At 44.0% G+C, this 16,504-nt stretch overlaps 1 protein-coding gene across 1 annotated transcript in view; it reads left to right on the top strand.

The window, feature by feature from the left end:
* The window catches only part of CFAP20DC (CFAP20 domain containing), a 327,497-nt gene that overhangs the window by 120,904 nt on the left and 190,089 nt on the right, over positions 1 to 16,504 (top strand). Inside the window, exon 8 of the mRNA XM_044301885.1 lies at positions 14,232 to 14,396. Within this exon, the coding sequence (XP_044157820.1) occupies positions 14,232 to 14,396 (165 nt within the window). The remainder of the gene's footprint in view (positions 1 to 14,231; positions 14,397 to 16,504) is intronic.

Below are 16,504 nucleotides of genomic sequence, written 5' to 3'. Positions count from 1 at the left end.
TTAATGTCCGTCACTGGGACCCACATCCTCTCCTCAGGACCATAACCCTCCCAATGAACGAGGTACTGGAGAGAACCGCGGACAAGACGAGAATCCACAATCCTAGAGACCTGAAATTCAAGATTCCCATCAACCATAATCGGAGGAGGAGGCAAAGGCGAGGGTACAATGGGTTGAACATAAGGTTTCAATAAGGACTTATGAAAAACATTATGGATCTTCCAAGTCTGAGGAAGATCAAGACTAGGCAACAGGATTGATGACAGACAGGATTGTGTAAGGCCCAATAAACCTAGGACCCAACTTCCAGGAGGGAACCTTCAATTTGATATTCTTGGTAGACAACCACACCAGATCACCAACATTCAGGTCTGGACCAAGCACACGTCTCTAATCTGCCACACGCTTATATCTCTCACTCATGCTCTTTAGATTATCCTGAATCTTTTGCCAAATAGAAGACAAAGACGAGGAGAATCTGTCCTCATCAGGTAAACCAGAAGACCCCTCTCCCGAAAAAGTCCCAAACTGCGGATGAAACCCATATGCACCAAAAAATGGTGACTTATCAGAGGACTCCTGACGACGGTTATTTAAAGCAAACTCAGCAAGGGACAAAAAAGAACACCAATCCTCCTGATTCTCCGCCACAAAACAGCGCAGATATGTCTCCAGATTCTGATTGACGCGCTCTGTCTGGCCATTCGACTGCGGGTGGAAAGCAGAAGAGAATAACAACCGAACCCCCAAGCGAGAACAGAAAGCCTTCCAGAATCTGGAAACAAACTGCGTGCCCCTATCAGAGACTATTTCCGAAGGAATACCATGCAATTTGACAATGTGATCAATAAATGCCTGCGCCAGCGTCTTAGCATTGGGCAAACCAGGAAAAGGGATGAAATGCACCATTTTGCTAAAACGGTCCACCACCACCAGAATCACAGTCTTCCCCGAGGAACGAGGCAGGTCCGTTATGAAGTCCATGGACAGATGTGTCCAAGGACGGGAAGGAATGGGTAAGGGAAGGAGAGGACCTGATGGCCGTGAATGAGGGACTTTGGCACGAGCGCAAGTCTCACAGGCTGCCACAAAACCCTCAACCGACTTACGAAGCGCAGGCCACCAGAATCTCCGAGCAATGAGATCCACTGTGGCTTTTGCCCCCGGGTGCCCAGCAAGGACCGTATCGTGGTGTTCCTTAAAAATCTTGTGTCTTAAAGCGAGAGGCACAAACAACCTCCCAGGAGGACAAAGATCAGGAGCCTCTGACTGGGCTGCCTGCACCTCTGCCTCCAATTCAGGAAAAAGAGCAGAGACGACCACACCAAAATGGGACCCGTGTCTTCAAAATTCCCACCTCCCGGAAAACAACGTGACAGGGCATCTGCCTTCACATTCTTAACCCCAGGGCGGAACGTGACAACAAAATTAAACCTTGAAAAGAACAAAGACCATCTGGCCTGTCTCGGGTTCAGACGCTTGGCTGACTCCAAGTAGGCCAGATCTTTATGGTCAGTAAACACGGTAATAGGGTGTCTGGCTCCCTCTAGCCAATGGCGCCATTCCTCAAAAGCCAACTTGATGGCCAACAATTCCCTATCTCCCACATCGTAATTTCTCTCTGCGGAGGAGAGTTTCTTCGAGAAAAAGGCACACGGTCGCCATTTGGCAGGAGAGGAACCCTGAGACAAGACCGCACCCACACCCACCTCAGAAGCATCAACCTCAACTATGAAGGGTAGAGAAATATCAGGTTGTACCAAGATGGGAGCGGAAGCAAAACTCTCCTTGATATTAGAAAAGGCCTTACGCGCCTCTACCGACCAGGAAGAAAAATCTACCCCCTTTCTGGTCATATCAGTGAGTGGTTTAACAATAGAGGAATAATTCAAAATAAACTTCCTGTAATAATTGGCAAAGTCCAAAAAACGCATCAGCGCCTTCTGATTCTCAGGAAGCTCTCACTCAAGCACAGCGCGGACCTTCTCGGGGTCCATGCGAAAACCAGAAGCGGAGAGAAGAAACCCCAGAAATTGAATTTCTGGAACCGCAAACACACATTTTTCCAGTTTCGCGTATAATTTATTCTCCCGCAGGATGAGCAAGACCTGACGTAAATGTTCCTTATGAGTTTTGAAATCAGGAGAAAAAATCAAAATGTCATCCAAATACACTAATACAAATTTTCCCATTAAATGATAAAAAATGCTGTTCACGAAATGCTGAAAAACAGCTGGGGCATTCATCAAACCAAAAGGCATAACCAAATTCTCAAAATGGCCCTCAGGGGTATTGAAGGCCGTCTTCCATTCGTCTCCTTCTCTGACCCTGACCAGGTTGTATGCCCCTCTTAGATCTAATTTGGAAAAGACTTTAGCCCCAACAATCTGGTTAAACAGGTCCGGGATCAGAGGAAGCGGATAAGGGTCACGAATAGTGATACTGTTCAGCTCCCTGAAATCCAGACAAGGTCTTAAAGAACCATCTTTTTTCTTAACAAAGAAAAAAACAGCGGCAACAGGTGACTTCGAGGGTCGTATGTGTCCTTTTCTCAGACTCTCCGAGATATAAGCACGCATAGCGACCCTTTCAGGTTGGGAAAGATTGTATAAACGAGATTTAGGGAGCTTGGTGCCTGGGATGAGATTAATAGGGCAATCGTACTCCCTGTGCGGGTGCAAATCCTGAACTCCACTCTCAGAGAAGACATCCGAAAATTCAGAGAGAAAAAGTGGTACAGTCTTAGTAGAAACCTCAGAAACAGATGTCGTGAGGCAATTCTCTCTGCAAAAGTCACTCCAACCATTTATTTGCCTCGCTTGCCAATCAATGGTGGGGTTATGTTTAGTGAGCCAGGGTAGCCCCAACACAAGAGGAGTAGGTAATCCGCTAAGGACGAAACATGACACATCCTCAACATGAGCATCACTCACAATTAAACGAATATTGTGAACTATGCCCTTTAATGATTTCTGAGAAAGTGGAGCGGAATCAATAGCAAAAATAGGAATATCCTTTCCCAAAGTGCATACCTGGAAACCATGAGTTATCGCAAAATGATTATCAATGAGATTGACAGCTGCTCCACTATCTATAAAAATCTCACAAAATATTTTCTTGCTCTCTAGCGCCACCCTGGCAGGCAGGACAAAACGGGAACTACAAGCAAACGGAAAACCTTCAATTTCCGCCTCAACCCTGCCAATAGTAACAGATGGAACATTTTTAAAAGATTTTTTCCTTTTTGTTTCTTTATTACTCCCAGAAAACTGCCTGAATCTCCTAGAGGGACAAACATTTGCCAAATGATTTATACCTCCACAACAAAAACAAACCTTCCCATGCTATTGTCAGAGGCAATCAACCCCAGCTGCATGGGCTCCTGCTCAGAAGGGGCTGACAGCGACTGAGACCCCTGCGCATAGAATGAGACCGCTGCACTGTCCTGGGACTGAGTATGACAGGAAGGAGAGATCTCTCCTCTCTCTCTAAGACGCCTGTCAATACGAACGGCCTGAGACATAGCACAGTCCAAGGAGGTAGGCCTCTCATGAAAGGCAAATGCATCTTTTAATCCCTCTGAAAGACCATGGCAAAATTGACTTCGGAGTGCAGCATCAATCCAACCAGTATCAGCTGCCCAACTCCGAAATTCTGAGCAGTATATCTCTGCGGATTGTTTACCCTGGCATAACAGACGTAGTCTAGACTCAGCCAAAGCAACACGATCCGGATCATCATATATCTGACCCAGGTCTAAAAAGAATTCATCCACTGAACGGAGGGGCCGTGCCCCCACCGGCAGCGAAAAGGCCCACGACTGAGCGTTACCCCTGAGCAGCGATATAATGATCCCCACCCTCCGTTCCTCATCCCCAGAGGAATGGTGAAGAAGGCGAAAATGGAGTTTGCGAGCCTCTCTGAAACGCACAAAATTCTCACTACCCCCGGAGAACGTATCCGGGAGCGAGATCTTAGGCTCAGAACAAACTCCATGAACGCAAGCTGAACCGGTCACTAGAAACTGAGAAAGAGTCTTACGGAGATCAGCTACCTCCAATGAAAGACCCTGGAAGCGTTCAGTCAAAAGTGAAACCGGATCCATGCTTGAGACGGTTTTGGCGGCTTATAATGTCACGGAAGGTGTACAGGAAACAAGACAATGCAAAATGAATATATGACTCACTGGATCCAAAACTAAGGAACAAAAGGGAGACCCCTGCATAAGACCTGGCACTCTCCCTGTCTGCTCAGCCTATGCGAAAATCCCAATGGTGGATGATCGCATATCCACGTACCTCGACTATATACCACCTGAACACCCTACAATAGTGAGGGAACACGACCACCGGCTCCCTACACTAGACACGGAGGGAGTCAGGGTCACCTGGGATCCAGCAAACAGAAAATCACAAATAAATGTACAGCACTTATCTTGTAGAAGGCGGGAAAATAGGATCAGCATGCACACACACTCCAGGAAGTTGTATAAGCCGCACACTAATGCATTATGGGGAGGAATTTAAAGGGATGCAATCAGTCCAACTACATGACAGCTGAGAGAGGCTAACGAGATGAGGAACTGAAATTCAAAACAAAGAAAACTCAAGGAGGAGGTTCTGAAAGGCTTCTGTCAGAGCTTCTCAGCTGTCTGGTTGTGACAGCTTGCCACTGCTGTAAGAGAAATAAGGAAAAAAGGAGCAGTGGCGTACTAATGGGGGGGGGGAGGAGGTCCGCCCGGGTGCTGGCTCTTAGGTGGGTGCCAGAAGCAATGAGCGCTTCCATCAATACAGATGGAAGCGTTCATTGCTGGCTTGCTGGGAGCTGCGGTCCTGTCACTCACCTCTCAGCTCCCAGTACTCCTCCCCTCTTTCAGGCCGGCGACTCTCTGAATGGTACAGCAGGAAGACTTCTCCCCGCTCCACCATTCAGCCTGCAGGCACAGATCGCGCTGCCGGCCTGTATTTTAGACCACCTTTTGGTTGAAAATATATATATATTTTTTTTCATCCTCTAAAACCTGGGGTGCGTCTTATCATCAGGTGCGTCTTACAAAGCGAAAAATTTTGTGTGTATATATATATATATATATATATTGTGTGTGTTCTTTAGATATAGTGTACATTTTATGGCAGTCTAGAATTTCTGCAATTCATAATTTTGACAATTAGAGATATGGAGGATAAGCAGAGGTGTCGTGTGAATTTTCGGACCTCGGCGTCAAAGCCGTATTATATCTTTATGGCAATCAGTTCTGATGAATATGGTGGCATGTAAGATATTCTGCCACGTAGCATGATCTATAGCCTATTATCGGTACACACTTGCTGATGTGCATCATGACGTGTGAAATCTATCACATTCGACTATCTAGCATAATCTACAGGGTCTATAAAAAAAAAAAAAGCAAGTTGTGCATAATTTGTGGTATCTTATATTGCATGTGTATTATGGTATTGATCGATGCACATGCTGTCATACAGGATGAAATGCACCTGTCATGATCTTTAGGATCAAGACATCGCAGGCTGCCGTACGTCATGGCATTTAGTATTGATATACCGTATATGCTGGTCAGACGTTGAATCCTGTACACACTGCTGAAAATGTAGAGTGCAACGGTGGGTCGCACGTCACTCAGAGTCATGTGATCACATCATTCAGCAGCTCTAGTGCTGAGCGTGCACTCACGTAATGAGGTCTCAACGGGACAGGCTAAGGGCGCTGTGCAATACGTGCGACTGCCAGGCAGCATCCGAGAATTGTTAACATAGACATGTTAAAGAGTGGTTTCATTTTTACTAACAGCACTTTCATATTAAAAAAAAAAACGTTATCAATTGACCAAAAACAGCAAAAATAAAAGACGCCTTTAGCAAGAGCTCCAAAGTGCCATTGCCCTCAGATGAACATTTTTTGGAGGACCCTCTCACAGGCCGGTACAAGACTGCACCATCTCATATGAGCAACTATTTTAATGCAAGTCTCCCACGAACTATACAATTGTAGTTTTCACAAGTGCACATAACACATGCGTAAATACGTCTGTAAAATGTGTGAAAAATGTAAAAAAAAAAATCACCTCTCTTCAGACACGGCTGTTAAAATAGACCTGGGGAGGATTCCTCCCTACAGTGACAAATATGACAATAGCTTCGCACTTTATCTGTGATAACTTTCTGTATAGGTGAGTAAATATCATGTTATTTGTGATGTCTGCATGAATAATTCTTCACCCGCGCTCTCTATACTGCGTGTCGGTACTCCAGATGACTGCAAAGTGGTTTACTGGATAGTGGGAAGGAAAGGGGTTAATTGGGCACGCATACATTGTAAATATAGTTAAAGGGATTGTCCTGTGTGGGACAAGATGTCAGATAAGGCTCATGCACATGGACATTGCTCGACCGTTCCGTACATTTGGGACCGCAAATTGAATGGGCGCTATCCGTGTGGCTGCTTAAATGGGTCCATGATCCGTCCGCAGCGAAAGGCAAAAATATAGAACACGAGAGGCACAGAGAGAAACCCCATGCCTCCGTTCCGCACCAGTGAATGGGTCCACATCCCTGATGCGGTGAGCACACGGCCGGTCCCCACATATCGCAGACCCGCTGTTTGCAGGCCGCAATACGGGCACAGCCAAGCAACAGCCGTGTGCATGAGGCTTAAAGGGAACCTGTCACCGGGATTTTGGGTATAGAGCGGAGGACATTAGTTGCTAGATGGCCGCTAGCACATCCACAATACCCAGTCCCCATAGCTCTGTGTGCTTTTATTGAGTAAAAAAAACGATTTGATACATATGCAAATTAACCTGAGATGAGTCCTGTATGTGAGATGAGTCAGGGACAGGACTCCTCTCAGGTTAATTTGCATATGTATCAAATCATTTTTTTTACACACTAAAAGCACACAGAGCTATGGGGACTGGGTATTGCGGATGTGCTAGCGGCCATCTAGCAACCCATGTCCTCAGCTCTATACCCAAAATACAGGTGACAGGTTCCCTTTAAGTGTGAGCCCCACCTCTGGGACCTGCTCCTGGCTCCAGAATGGCGCACCAGAGTGAACGGAGAGCATACCGCGCATGAGAGCAAAAGCTGCAGAAAATGCACCTGTGAATCTGTGCAGTGTATGATAGTATTGGCCGTTATATGGAAGCTCATTTCTATTGTGCACTTAATGGACCCGTAAGAACACTCGAAAAAATATGCTTGTATTACGCAATATAACTGTAGTTTTTAATATTCATTTTTTTTTATTATTATAAGAAACAGGCTAACTTTTTCTAATAACATTACAGTTCCTGGCGTGCTTCATTAAATCCGCAAATCCGATCCTCTAAGAAACCCAGAGAGCAATCGCAGTGTAGGAAGCAAAAAGGTTGAAATATATAAGGGCTATACGTTTTTATCTGAAAACCCCTCCAAACTGTTAAATATAATGACACCACTTGAATTAATAAAATCTGTTTTAATTTTCCCTCTGATACATAACAGTTTTCCTTCTCCTTATGGTCCAGTTGGCTGAGATCACAAATTACTGTAATGAAGCCGGTCACTGATAACCTTTGGACTTCAAGGGGATAGTTAAATAAATTTCATTTTAATTATAAGCTGCAGAGCCAATGAATCGTGAAAACAATCCATTTATTCAAACCAGTTTGCTTTAAGCTGTGAAAATGTAGAGCCTTGAAATGAATGCCCACCCTTGAACACACTAGGTTTAAAATAATGTCTTTATAGTGGTCAAAGCTCCAATTTTCTGATTCCATTGCAAAGACAAAGAATTGACTGAATGCTCTCAATTTGCATCCACCACTAGAGGGAGCTTTAAAGCATATTTTATGACTCAACAGTAAACAGTATGCAGTAGGCTCCTGAGCTCCCTCTAGTGTTTGCTGCAGGTAGTTGGATTTTATTTTTAACCTTTTCAGGGCCAAGGGCTTACTATATGTAATGATTCTTGACTTTGAAGGTTTGTCACAGCTAGAATATAAGGTCTGTAGGAAGGTGCAAGGGTCCGTCGTTGACGGAAGGTATATGTCACTGAGGTTCCTGGCCTCGGTGAAGTAAGAGCCGGTATTTTCAAGTGTCAGCGGCAGCTAGTGCTGGTTCACACATTGCTATTTTAGTATGGCTGTAAGCTGATCCGGGTCGGCTCTTACTGGGAGTAATCAAAGTGCTGGGTGGGTCACTGCTCCCCACACTCCAGGCTGGGTCTTTACTGGCCTATATCAAACCCAGCCAGCAGTCTCAGCTGTGTTTGGAATACTCCTTTCTGACAGTGGAGCGCTGTCAGTCCCTGTGTGTTTTAAAACATAGAATGTGTCGGCAGATAAGAACCATTTGGCCCATCTAGTCTGCCCAATATCTGGGATCTGAAAACTTGTGCCGTGCAAAAGGGCTGGGAGCCGCATGCTGAGAAACAGGCCCCTAAAGCCTGCTGTGGACCACAGGTGGAGAAACTGAAAACCCAGTGAAGGTTTTTGTTCTGTTGACTTTTCATGTTGTGAACAAACACCTAGACTGCAAAATGTCACTTTTTGTTTTTCCTTATGTGTGAATAAAACACTGAACTGTTTAAGTTAAAGACTTTGTGGTTGCCTCTATACTGCGTCCGTTAGCCTGTCTACCAGAGCAAATCCCCACAGGGCTTAAATCATCTTCTTATTATCCCAGAATATAAATGTGATTTGATCATGGAAAACAACATGAAAATTTTACCTCCCGATCCAGTGTGTCTGTGAGCCTTCTACTGGAAAAAAAGGACAATGCAGCAGCACTCTGCAAACACAAATAAAGTACAATAATGCCATAATTAGAGAAAACATTCTGGTGCTAATGCTACGCTTATTTAGCAAATTTGAGATTATTGGCAAACACATTTTGTACAAAATTATTTGGGCCCGTCTGCCAAACGTCAAGGCGATCTCTATAATTTTGTTCAAAATGTATTTGCCAAGACTCTCAAATTTGCTAAATAATCGTAGCATTAGCACCAAAATGTTTTCTATAATTATGGCATTATTGTACTTTATTTGTGTTAGCAGAGTGCTGCTGCATTGTCCTTTTTTCCTGTATGTTTCTAGCCATGCCAGCGTGCACCTGCACATTGGGATGTGCTGACTGACCCCCTTTTTTGCAGTTGTAAGTGAGCCTTCTACTGTCATCTGGCCCCCATGTATAGGCTGCAGTGATCCCATGAGAGAATACAGGGATACAGGAACTTTTCTTCACGTTATCACCCTGCTTGTGCATCAGGGAGTATATGTGCAGTCTGTTACATCACAAGGGTCTTTCTTATTCCTTAAAGGGAACCTGTCACCGGGATTTTGGGTATAGAGCTGAGGACATTGGTTGCTGGATGGCCACTAGCACATCCGCAATACCCAGTCCCTATAGCTCTGTGTGCTTTTATTGTGTAAAAAAAAAACGATTTGATACATATGCAAATTAACATAAAAGAGTCAGATCTTATTTCTGTGACCAGAGAAGAGTCATATTTTAAGCTCTGACTCATCTCAAGTTAATTTGCATATGTATCAAATTGGGTTTTTATACACAATAAAAGCACACAGAGCTATGGGGACTGGGTATTGCGGATGTGCTAGCGGCGATCTAGCAACCCATGTCCTCAGCTCTATACACAAAATCCCGGTGACAGGTTCCCTTTAAAGGGGTGACAGGATGAACAGTTATACATCTAACTCTCCCCTATGCCTAATTACGACATCTGCCAACTCTACGACCTATGGGGATCATTTATTAACCTGAAATACGTCTATATTAGGTGTATTTCAGACGCAGATTGCAGTGCAAAAGTTTTTGGGAGGCTCAATCTGCGACTTTTCCCCGCTCTCGTCAGGTCTAAAAAAGTGGGTGTGGAAGGGGGCGGGCTGGTAGACCCATCTCATTCTTCCTTTTCTATGCCTGTTTTAGGCGTAGAAAATGGACTAAATTTAAGACAGCTCGGAAGTCTTACATTTAGAATTGGAGCTGGATGCACCGATGTTATGAAGAGGCCGGCGCTTCTACATAACTAAATAAATATAAAATTTCAAATCAGCTCTTCTCCAAAATCGAAAAAAAATTCAAAAACATCATAGGAATCGCCAGATGCAAAAACGTCCGTACTATTAAAATATTTTGCCTCTATGGCGAATGTCATAATGGAAAATTGTGCAGCAATATACTGTATATTGAACTTGATGACCTATCCTCAGGTTTGGTGCTGTAGAGTTATGACAAGTACTCGCTTTGTTCATTTGAATGGAGCGAGTACTTGTAATCACACTGCGCCACCGCAACACGTAGTGTAAAGAACAGGAAGCAGCACTCGCATGGACCACCGCTAACTCTTCAAACAGCTGATCGGCTGGGGTGCCAAAGAATAGGTCATATATATTGCCGCACAACCCATTTAATATGGCAATGCAAGAAAAAAAAATAAAAAGTTTTTTCCAACGTTTTTATTTTTTTTAGTATTACAGTGCAAGAAAAACTATCTAAATGTGAAGTGGCGTAACTAGAAATGACTGGGTCCCACAGCAAATTCTTGAATGGGCTTCCCTCCCCCCAAGCAACTTATTCGCAACCTTTTCCTCCTGTGGCTAGTCAATATCGCTCAATCGCTCTCTCAGACCAGGCCCGGTAGCCGCTCCATCCGTATTCCTACAGGGTCTCTGTATATAATTGTAATTGTGTAATACTGTTGAGGAGGCCCTGACAATGAAATCTTTTAGTCCTCATCCTGGGTGTGCCCTTTCTGAGTTTGGTTCCCAAAGCAGCCGTTTCCCCTATAGCTACGCCCCTGTAAATGAGGTATCGTTATAATCATCCTGACCCAGAGAATGAGAATGAATGAAGGTAACAGGTCAGTTTTACCTCATAGGTAAAACACCTAGAGGCTGTGCTCTCTGTGCAACTGCCGCGCCCTCTCTGCTTTGATTTACAGGGCCAGGCAGTGAAAATATTGTCACACCTGGCCCTGTCAAATAATGCGGAAGTTGCAGAGAGAGCAGAGCCTCTAGGTGTAACGGTAACGCCCCCGTTGCTCCTAGAGACTCATTTGCATATAACAAAACATCATTTTTCTCAGCAATGCGGGAATACATGAACATGGGACCAACACAGATGACTTCAGCTGCCAAGCGCACATGTAACAGTTCAGCCAGTGTCATAGGTACAAAACTGCTGACAGATGCCTTTAAGAGTTTCCATTCATTTTAGTAAAATATATCCTGGCAGAAAACAAGAATGCAGTAGGACATAAAAATGTAGTGGCATATTAACTAAACCTATGGATGGCATAACTTTAGACAGGCTGTCTAGACCCGCACCAGATTTATCACAGCTGGCTCATCCGTTCAGGGCTAGACACCTTTTTCTGACTCTGTACCAACTACTGGTTGACTTACAGACAAAATTTTACTCCAGAACTGCGGTGCAATTTTGAGGCAAAATGTCATATTCTTCACGCAAAGCCACCACACCTTCCTACTAAACCCTACGCATTTTGAGTGAGTCAGAAAAAATTGTAGAAACCCTATTTGTACCAAATTTTGCCAAGCTAGTTCTAGTGTCCTAAAAAAAAAGTATCACTAGAAATGTGCTTTAATCTAGTGTTTTGTAGTGTACTTGTTATTTAAACCAGAAAAGTGAGAAAATAATATTTCCTTCCTCATTAGAATAATAAGCTTATCAAACCTCTTTACTTTCCATAAAAGCTTTGAGCGGAAGGAAATGAAAGCTCGGTTTGTTTTCCTTGTGTACTTTTTGTTTCTAGAACAATGGTAATGTTTGATTTATGACGCCTATAAAGAGGTTATGCAAATATCTTAATTACTTTATACGTTCCATTTTGAGTTAATGTGTCGAGTGCTTAGCGCCAATCCTGCTTAGCGGAAGACTAAATAAATTATAGACTTTGAAGAAAGTCGGAGCTGAAGAAGCAAAAAGTCTGAACAATAAAAAAAAAGGGAAAAAAGTTTACACTCTGTAACGAATACGAGAGAAGGAAAAAATAATAGATTTGCCGAGAATATGAAATGCCATTTGTATCTGGCAAAAAAAATAAAAAATTCTTCCTAAGATGAAAGATTTGTGACAGATTTAAAAATAAAAAAGATTTCAGTACGTATGTGCCAGAGACATAATAGAAAAATGCCACCCTGTTTATCACCTTTCCCTTGCATATGCCTGTCAATTAATGCAGAAATCTATGACACACTGTACTTTTTATGATTACAAACCGCACATGGTAATTTGAAAGAAATTGAAGACTTAGGACATCGGCAGAAATGAGCTGTACTCTGACTATTCAAAGTGAACACGGCTTGAATTCTGATTTGTAAAAGCCAAATAATTTCTTTTTTTACATTCTTTTATTGAAACAGCCTGTGTTATTTTGCTTCCTTATTGTCGCGATGTTAATGTAGGCGATTTGCATAATTGTTCGAGAAGGTTGTTGTGCGGCTGTCATATTTTGTGCTCGTAAATGATGTGTCATTACAATACATAGGCAACATAGATTAACTCATTTACCTTTCAAAAATACGGTAACTGAATTTTGGACTACAGGGCATGCCCACCAGTGCCAACCTCAGGATGTATCACAATTGAGTAGTGTAGAGGGTGCCCTTGGCTACTGTGGTCCTGCACTTCAGGTCCCACATTTGGTGCCTGTAGAAAAGCTGCTACACTTTATCTAGTTTGCAGCTACTGTATGTTGGTGAGATTGTTCATATAATACATAAAAAGGCTTTCTTTGTAATTTTTAAGAAAGACATTTGTGCTCCGAGTCCCATTGCAGTTGGGTAGTGTTCTTTAAACAACAGTTTGGCAATGCTATTTGATCGCTGCATGGTAATCTTAAAGGGGTTATCCAACCTCTAAAATGCCTACACCCGGGCCCCTGACAGAGGCTATACTTACCCGACACCCGTGTCGCTTCTGCACCCACTGTATCTTCCTGCCGCACAGATGAAAACATCCGGCTTCCAGGTGGGGGGGGGGGGGGGATGCAGCCAATAGCAGGTCACGACGGGAACAATTCTCCCTAGGGTCACCCATGATGCTAGGGAGGCTTGTTCCCGTTGCGGCCTGCTATTGACTGCAGACCACCACCCCTTCCCGATGCCAGATGTTTTAATCCACATGACAGGGAGATCCAGCGGCGGCCTTGCAGGCGTCAGAAACAACGCACGCGACGGGGAGCCAGGTCTGTCATGGGCCCGGGCATATGGGGAGGCATTTTAGGGGTTGGTTAACCCTTTTAAGGCTCTTTTCACACTGTTCGAGGTTTAGAGCACATGTGTTTAACAGGAGCATCAATCACCCATAGGCACCCTGTTAAAAAAAATCTGTACCCTGTAAGGAGTATCACAGTCTGCTGCCCTATCCCATGCTGTATAAAAATTTAACCCTCGTCTGATGCCACCAAAGCGAAGCTAAAAGCACACCCTTTTGGCCTCCATTGGTATAATGGAAGCCTATGGGTCAGTTTTGAGGAGTTTTCCGGAAGTATTGCTTAGGATAGGTTATCAATATCTGATCGGTGTTGGTCAGACTCCCACCATCAACCCCCCACCGATGAGCTATTTGAAGGGGCCTTGGTGCTCTGGTGAGTGCTGCGGCCTCCTCGAAGCTTAGCAAAGACAGTGCCATTCATTGTACAGCAGCTGTGCTTGGTAATGCAACCCAGACTTATTTGGTTGAATGGGACTGAGCTGCGCCTTGGCCATGTGACCAATGAATGTGTCACTTGCCTAGGAAGATGTTGCAGCACTTACCTGAGCACCACTGCCTCTTCAAACAGATGATCGGCGGGGGTCCCAGGAGTTTGACACCCACCGATCAGATATTGATGACCTATCCTGAGAATTGGCTATCAATACCAAAATCTTGGAAACCTCCTTTAATGTTTGAGAGCTTTATACAATGTATGACTATATTATTTGTATCAATGGGATACAACATCAGGGGGCTTCAATTGAAGGCCAAGCCTATTGTCTACTGTAGTACTTCTCAACAATCCATAGTACAGTTGGCAATGCTGACATCTATCGATTACTTCCTCAACTTATGGGATGTCTACTCAAGGTAAAACTTAGGTCCTCAAAAACCGCATTAGTATCTAATGGTTTATAGACAAAAATAAAAACTGCAGACCCTTGAATGTATAAGAAGTAAAATGTACAAATGTAGCTATGGTGATCTATTTTACAGACACATGTGAATCATCATTATCAGACTGCGATCCCACCGATACAATTCCTCGAAGCTGCCAAATTACCACTGATGTTGAGCAGGTCACCCAGGTCCTAGACCTTACAAAATTGCGTAACACTGACGTTCGAGACGATGGTAGACCTGTGTTATCCACCGAAACAGGTACGTTATGTGTATCCAGACTTCAAAATGACATTTACATTGTTTGAATGAAATTGGAAATGTTATGTTTTATTATTATGCTATACATATCTTCCCTACATCTTAAAGGGGATCTTAAAATCTCTGACCCTGGACATATATCCCATTTTCACCTAGGCAGCCCCCCTAATATGAGCATCGGAGCATTTCATGCTCTGATGGTCTCCCTTGCCCCGTGCAGGATCGCGCAGGACAAAGCCTGTTTGTTTATGTTTTTTACACAAGAGGAGGCTTTCGTCTAGCAGTGTTTCCGGTGACACCACCGGCACTGATGGGCAGGATTTAACGCTGTTAGACCATTTTACAGGCTAGGGTAGCGCTAAAGCCAGCCCATTAGTGCCAGCGATGTCACCGGGCTCACTACTGGGCGGAAGCTCCGGCCTAGATTTATCCATGGAGAGTCCGGTACATCATTGGATCTCCAAAAGAAGCCCTTGTCCTGTGTTATTCAGGGCAGGGCAAAGGAGAGCATTGGAGCATGAAATGCTCTGATGTTCATATCAGAGAGGCTGCCTCAGAGAAAATGTCAGGGTATATGTCAGGGTTTAGCTCTGAACCCGGAAAACCCCTTTAATGAATGATAATTGATGGGGATTGATCCCTAGGGGCTTCACCATTGGAGGAGATCCTTGTGTCTCCTGTAGTGCTAAGAACCCTTTGTCTCTTGATATTTTTGTAAGGCCTCATCACATAAGTATAATGCTGATCTGTGTGACGTATCTCCAAACCATCCCTTTCTTTCTTGGGATTGTCCCATGGACCAGAACCCAGAGGAATGAAGCTTGTGTAAATTTACCACCAAAGTGGAAATTCCTGGGTTGTTTTGTGAGCGCGATTGGGCAGATTAGGGATCACAAATGGTGATTCATGTGTTGTAAACATCCATAATACAGCACTATGAGTCCATACTGTTCTATCAGATGCTATGTTATAAAGACAATTGTTTTACCTTGTCATACAGAGGTACCATATAGCGGCACACACAGTAATGTGGATTCAGAGGGACTCCATGAGCCATTGAGTTTTTAAAATCCAAGTTGGCACGACTTTCTATAGTTTACATTCAGGTACTGTCCAGGACGCAGCAATAAGGGTCAACTGAGTCCTTTTACCTGAGGGGCCCCAAACACCCCTCTGCAACTTAACAAGACACCAGTATTATAAATGCCACATGGAAAGTGGGGGAACCTGGTACAAATTTTACAATGGGACCCGTAAGCTTCCGGTTATTCATGTGGGTACTGTCACACTGGCCAATTTATTCAAGTGTTAATGGGAACCCTAATGTGCACCGTATAGGCACTTACTTATATATATTTATTTATGTGCATGTCTACTGACATCTAGGCCTGCGCATGCGCAAATGACAGACGCCCTGTGTATCCTATAGAGATAACCTGATGATATGTTTTGCTCCTCCATCTGAGGTCCATCTTCTGGACAGGAAGCAGAATGAGACAGGAGGCCTCCGACTAGGGAAAGGGGGGCATAGCCCCATAAAATGGCCTGGACATAAAATGCGCATGCGCAGGCCATCGCGAGTCAAGTGCACTGTGTTTCAATAAAATAGTTATTAGTAAGTACCATATAATGCACATTAAAGGGGACACCAGAGACATAGAGACGTATCAAAAGTTCTGATGGGTGGAGGTCTGAGTGCTGGGATTCCCGATCACTAGACTGAGGAGAGAGAAGCGCTCACATATCGCACACTCTCTCCTCTCTGCAGGAAAGGAAGCAAGACGGCTCAGCGGAAAGTCTATGAATCCGCCACGATTGCTTCCTCTTCAGCAAGAGAAACCGTGGTAACTCGTGGTAAGCGCATTTCTCTCTCTTCTATCTTCAATAGAGGTCTCATCACTCAGACCCCTACCGATCAATACTTTTGATATGTCTCTAAGTTTTCTGAAAACAAAGGGACACTTCAACACTTGGAGTGAAGGGGCCAACCCCTTGAACAACCTGTGCCAGTCACCTCTTTAATTAGGAAAACTACAACGGGCTCAGGAGGAGGACATTCACCAATCATCATTCATCCATGCACTAGTAGAATCACTTGTAAATGGACA

This window comes from Bufo gargarizans, chromosome 7, assembly GCF_014858855.1.
Source record: "Bufo gargarizans isolate SCDJY-AF-19 chromosome 7, ASM1485885v1, whole genome shotgun sequence".
Taxonomy (NCBI): domain Eukaryota; kingdom Metazoa; phylum Chordata; class Amphibia; order Anura; family Bufonidae; genus Bufo; species Bufo gargarizans.
This window is presented reverse-complemented; position numbering and strand designations above follow the sequence as displayed.